Below are 6126 nucleotides of genomic sequence, written 5' to 3'. Positions count from 1 at the left end.
GGCAAAGGGGGGGGGGGGGGTGTATGTATTGCTCTCCTGATAGTTTATATGTTCCCTTTCTGTAGGATGAAAATCAGGGAGAGCCTGTTTTCTTCTCATGAATTGTTAGCAGAGCTAGCCCCTCCTGAGATGCTTTACAGAAGTGAAGCACAGCTGGGCATAAGGACTGGATCCTGCCTGACATTTAACACCATACTGCAGCTCAGCTGCTTTTAGACATACCTGAGTCGTTCCTCATGCTGTGAAAATACACCATGCTGTTGTGTATATGAGAGTTCTGAAGTTCTTAATACACAGTGGTATTTTGAAATTCAAAGACTTCTTAAAACTTGGGGGGTTGACATTGTGATACGCTGATATTGAAGGATAAAGCTCTTCAAAATAAAAAAAAAATCAAGGAAAATAATAAAACCAGTTATTTTTACCCATGTTATAAGAGATTTTTTTTTCTCCTTTTTTTCCATTTTGTAGCACCTCCGGGGTCTGCAGCAGCAGGTAGCCTAACAGGCTACCTCTAAAGCTGTACTTGTATCAATTGCTGATGGTACTGCACAAACAAAGATGGACTGTTTTGGTAAGACAAGGCTCCATTGAAGTTACTGCTAATAAGCAAACCAGCTCTGTTCACTTCGGTCCCATTCAAAACACGGGAAAAGGATCAATCTTTGCCAAACTTGAAAGGCTGAAACTATTACAGAGGATAAAAATTATTTACTTCAAGTGGGTGTAAAACACATTTTCAAAATAAACGCTGAAACCACACTTGACTCTTACCATATATATTAATCATATTCTGTGGGGGCATGAAATGTAGAAAGTGTTCAGCTTTGTATTCCTTCATTTTATAAAGGCAGGTTTGTTCTAACTAGCATTTAATATAGGCAGTGCTTCTTAAGTACCAGCTTAGATGCCAGATCCAATGTGCCTTCTCACTGTCAAGTGTTACTCCGTTGTAGCTTAGTTTACTCTTAGCTAAAGGGCTTGCCTCTTTTAGTATTTTCCTAATGCTTAAAAAAAAAAAACCCCAAACCCTGAAGTAGTCATAGATGGGATTAATTTGACTACCTGGTTTTAAATTATTGTACCTACAGTTCTGTAAACAGAAGCTTGTACTCATCCTTGCAGTAGTGCAATAGGTTTTTATATTTCTGTACCAAATTGTTTTCCTAGTTTAGCGTGTTTGAGTGCTCTAGTGCTGGATTGATCATCATCTGCTTTTTAAGCATAGCTCTATGATGTACTGGGTGATTCTTCTGAGAAGAGTCACTCTAGTGATGTTATATGCTTGAGTTCAATGTTCATATGGTGCTACGGGTGAATTAGTGTCCTACAGGTATAAAATGTGGACATTCCCCAGCATGTAGTTTGTGGGGTTTTGGTTTTTGTTGTTTTTTTTTAGTACCTTTGAATACATACTCTTCCTGTGCTCACACTGGTCCATGTAAAAGCCAAACTGTCTGAGCCTAGCCTTGCTTGCATGTGGTAGAGCTCTGGTTACCTTTCAGAGCTGGAAGTGAAATTCGTGGCAGTTCCCTCCTAAAAGTGAGCATATTGCTGGGGGAGCTGCCTCTCCTCTGTAGGGCTCTGCCTCCATCCTGACCTGCACCCGGAGCCGAGGCTGCTCGGGGCACGGCGGCAGCGATTCCTTGCCGAGGTGTTCTCCACTGCGCTCTGGTCTGGTACGGGCTGCCACCATCCTCACCCTTATTTTCTCTCTCTGACGTATACCTAACCTCTTTGTTCTGCGTAGGTTTAGCTCCGTTGCTGTGAGAACAAAGGTAGTGCAATAGGGATTTTTTTGAAGTCAGTACGAACCTTGGGTTTTATACCGTTTTGTTATGACTCTTCTAATCCTCTGGCTCCTGACTAAATCAGTTACCATTCAGTTAGAGCCCATATGGCTCCATTGCTGAGGCAACAGCGACAGGGATGTGTTGTGTTGGTTTGGGGTTTTTTTCCTCTTTTCTTAGCTTAAATACTGCATTAGTGGAGTCTGATGTCTTCTGGTACCACCATGCAGCAGCGAGGTCTGCATCCAAATCTGAGGTGTTCCTAATCATATTTAGCGTATTGTTTGGCCGATTCCCATAACGCAGCACGTTAAAGAATAAGCAGCCTAGGGAGATGAAACCTGCCAACCTCGGAACAGTAATTCCTAAAAAGAGGTGCCGGTTGCACCATTAAACCCCTTCTTCTCTGCACAGAGATACTCAGTAAGGAAGGAGTTGGGCTGGTGGTCAGCTCCACTTGTACAGTCAACACTCATTCATTCAAGATTACTTGAGGCAGACACAAACGTGCTCAAGCTGGGTCCTTGCAGACTCTCAGGATCCAGCAGGGTTTATTAACTCAGGCTCAGTGCCAAGCAAATGCAACTCTGCTGCTCCCAGACCCAGTCGGATCTGCCGTTTTGGCACGGAGTCCGAGCCGTTCGAGCCTGCCAAGCGTGAAGGGTGCAGAGCTGGGTCCAGCGCTGTTCTCTGATGCAGGAGCTCTGGAAATGCGTTGCAGATATCTGACCAGATGGATCAGCTTGGGACCATCAGGGCTCATCAGATCCATAAGTTTCAGCCCTGTTAACCTTGAGCTTGCTTCTGTGCCTGGTTTTGTTTCAGTTGCTTTTTAACTGTGTTTTGTTTGCTGCTTTTTTTTTTTTTTTTTTAAGGGTTTTTGGAGGTGTCTGTTTTGGTTTTTTGGGGGGTTGTTTTTAAACTCTTGAGTTCTGGGGAAATTTATGAGCTTGGTGAGCCCTAGGCTCGGCTAACACTTTCTGCGCATGCGGTATGTGGCACGTAAGGAGCTTCTGAGCTTGTTGAGCAGGAACCAGCTCAGGGCTAGCACTGAGTCAGCTGCTAGAGTCTGATGATCGCATATTGACTTTAATTTCTCTGTGCTGTGATTCCCAGCACGTTTTCCAGTGGAATAGTATACAGGTGTTTCCGTTGCCTGCTTTTCACGGCCGGTATGAGCTGTGATAGTGCAGTGCTGACCATTATACCCAAAGCATGGAGTTCTGGATGGGTGCTACTAGTTAGGACTTGTGTTTTGGTTTCGCAGAGTATGTAGCCATGTACATACACTGAGACTATCCGGTTAATAATTGCAGTTTTCCTAAGGCTAGTTAGCTTTTCTGTTTGGATTTGAAAATACTCCCTGGAAAAACTGCAGTGTGCTTGGACTAAGTCAAAATAATTTTAAGATGATATGCTTGATAGTCTGTGGATTGTTACAGTACTTGAAATTAAATTTCCTCACAAAATTCACAAATGCTGCTTAACTTTTCCAAGCAAAAGGTCATACAGCTCTTCTGGGTTTTTTTTTCATATGCAGGTGCAGCTGGGACAAGCGGATATAAAATGCCCGATCACAGAGTGCAGTGAACACCTGGATGAAACAACTGTCCTCTATAACCTGCCCAACGACGACATCATCAAGTATAAATATTTCCTGGAACTCAGCCGCATTGACTCCAGCACCAAGCCATGCCCTCAGTGCAAGCACTTTACAACCTTCCGGAGGAGAGGCCACATTCCTACCCCTGCCAAATTGGAGAACAAATACAAAGTGAGCACGCTTGCCAGGGCCGTGGATTAGATGGCACCGCAAAAGTAGGACAGCGTTTGATGGGCTTTAAATGAGCTTTCTTGCATCACTGGGGCTGTGTGCAAGCTGTGATTAGGGATATGAATCTGTAGTATATCACTGATTAACTACTTAATTGATTTCTAACAGTTCAAGCAGTTGAACTTCAGCCCTTAGTTCTTTGGCAGGTGGTGTAATTTTGTCCTGACACACATTTTAATTTAAAGAGTGTTTTCTGTCTGACATGCAAACAATATGGTCACAATCAGAAGAGACTGGGGAAAGGGAGTTATCACTGTAACTGGTAATTTTAGACACACAAATCTAGCAAAGATAAGTTTTCCCTGAAACTCTGTGCAAATGAATTCTGGGCATTTATGGTATTAGGCTGTTGGCTTGCCTCTTCCTTAGAAATAGAGTTGTATGTCCTGCTTCTTGGTTTTGATCTCTTCAGTCCCTTACCAGAGGTTATACATTACTGTAGTCTCATCACTCGCAATACAGAAAACTTGAGGAACAGGAAAAAACCACTTCTACAGCATTTCTTTTAGTAGAAGATTTGCTTATACTGTGATTTCAATCAAAGATAAAAAGCAAGAAATTACAGCTGGAAGAAGCTTTGAGCTGCTGAAGGTCCATCTTAGTTCCAGAAGACGGTTCTGTGTGCAGCATCGTGCTCTGTGTTAGTTTTCCATCTCGTTATTAGATTTGTTGTGGTTAATTTCATGATTGAGCTGGCCTTTCCTGGACAAACCAGTTCTCCTCAGTAGGAGTTTAGATGACTGTTTAGATAGCCCTAATTACACAGCATAAGATTCAGCCCAGTATGGAGATTAAAAGGTAGAAGGTTGTGTATCCAGTGGAGTCGGAGTTGAAACCTCAGTAAAGCTAACTCTGAGTTATGAGCTACTTACGTGTTATCTGTGCAGTGCAAGAATTAGACGCCACGCTGCCAGTTGGACTCAACATTTTCAGATTTTTGGCACCTTAAGTGGAGGTGGAGAAATTCAAAACTGCAGGTAAAATTCCGTCTGCCCACAGCCATTCTCCTTCACCCATCCCCTTAGCATTCCCTCAGATGTAGAGTCCAGGGTAGATCAGAGGTTGTAATGCTTCTGCAGCAGCCTCTCTTAAGGTGCCAAAAGCTGTTACTGTCCCACCACTGCGGGTCGCAGGTGGTGCAGCTCTTGTATCGTGGGCATGCCAACTCTGAGGATGTTCCTCAAGGCACAAAATGGGTCATTCTGCCCACCAGTGCCCTTTTACGAGTTAAAATGCTATAATTAAAATGTTCCCACCGCTTCCCTACAAATCATAATCGTAAAGCAATGGGAGGGAGGCTGTGTGATGCATGAAATAGTGCAAGATAGAAGCGGTTCCCTGGTCCTGTGGTGATGCATTATGTGTAGCTCTGATCTGCAGGGCTCAGGTCTCCTCCTGGGAACAGTCTCTGGCAAAATGTGTCCTTTGACCTGTGGCCAGGTGTTGCCTGGAAGAATGTCTAGTTGATGCTGGTCAGAAATACAATTAGGAAAGTGCTAGCAAACAGTATGGATGATCATAGTCCAGGGCTTCAGCCTGCTCCCTGAACCTGTGTTGTTTTCTGGCATAGGTGCAGTTTTAGTGACTTATTTTAAGCTTAGCACAAGGAAGAGTTTTGCTGCAGGGATAAGGTTTAAACAGAAGACTATATATGAAATTGTGTATGTGTGAGTAATTACATACACACGTAGCTGTGGACCATTATTATCTCAGTTATCTTAGATGCTTGTATGTATCTTGTCTGTGCCTTGAATTATAAGCTCTTTGGGGGTATGGACTCATTTTCTTCTGCATATAGCATAGGAGACATCCGACCGGAGACTGGGAGACTCTCATATTCACATGCAGGCAATATAAACAGCAGTTGCACCAGATGAATTCTGCACCAGCACTGGAAGTGCTGCCTTCAGAAGAACTGAGTCATGTGTGGGGAAAGTCTACGCACAAGCCTACTAGTAGGATCGCTGCGCAAAAGGGCTCAGTGCCAGTACCCTCGCTGTCCTATACACAGCAACAGGAAAACACTGTAAAATCCAAGAGTACATTTGAACAGATACTTTAAAAATGTTATTAATGGCATTCCTAAAATTTGATACACCATTTAAAATTATAAATAAACTCTAAATTTAAAGAGGTAGTAAAGTTATTGGATAGATTAATTTTCCTTACTATAGCTGTTTTATGTCAGCTAAACTGATCTAAGCCCAGCAGTTCAGTTTGCTGCTGCGGTTTTTCATCTTTGAGATCAAAGTCTTGGTGTGCTAAGCCTAGAAAGTTAGCTGGTGCGTGTACGTTGAGAGTGGACGGGAAGAAGAGGGAAGCTCTCGATCCAAACCTTTCTTGTCCCACTAGTGCCACTTAAGACAGCACAGTACGGCAGTGTGGTTATTTAGTTTCCTATATCAAATAATTGTATCACAAATGGATCCAGCTTTAAGTAAGGAAATAGCCCTGCCCCCTCTCTTAGGACCTAAACTGGGAGTGTAAGACTTGGTTGTGGGC

General features: G+C 43.2%; 1 protein-coding gene across 2 annotated transcripts in view; it reads left to right on the top strand.

Moving 5' to 3' along the window:
• RNF217 (ring finger protein 217) overlaps nt 1–6126 on the top strand; it is a 60612-nt gene that overhangs the window by 30458 nt on the left and 24028 nt on the right. For both annotated transcript variants that reach the window (XM_010562518.1, XM_010562517.1), the window contains exon 2: nt 3331–3564. In XM_010562518.1, the coding sequence (XP_010560820.1) occupies nt 3331–3564 (234 nt within the window). The remainder of the gene's footprint in view (nt 1–3330; nt 3565–6126) is intronic.

Source organism: Haliaeetus leucocephalus, unplaced genomic scaffold (genome assembly GCF_000737465.1).
Source record: "Haliaeetus leucocephalus isolate CR32 unplaced genomic scaffold, Haliaeetus_leucocephalus-4.0 Scaffold160, whole genome shotgun sequence".
NCBI classification, from domain to species: domain Eukaryota; kingdom Metazoa; phylum Chordata; class Aves; order Accipitriformes; family Accipitridae; genus Haliaeetus; species Haliaeetus leucocephalus.
The sequence above is the reverse complement of the archived record's forward strand: the minus strand, read 5'-3'. Positions and strand labels throughout refer to the sequence as shown.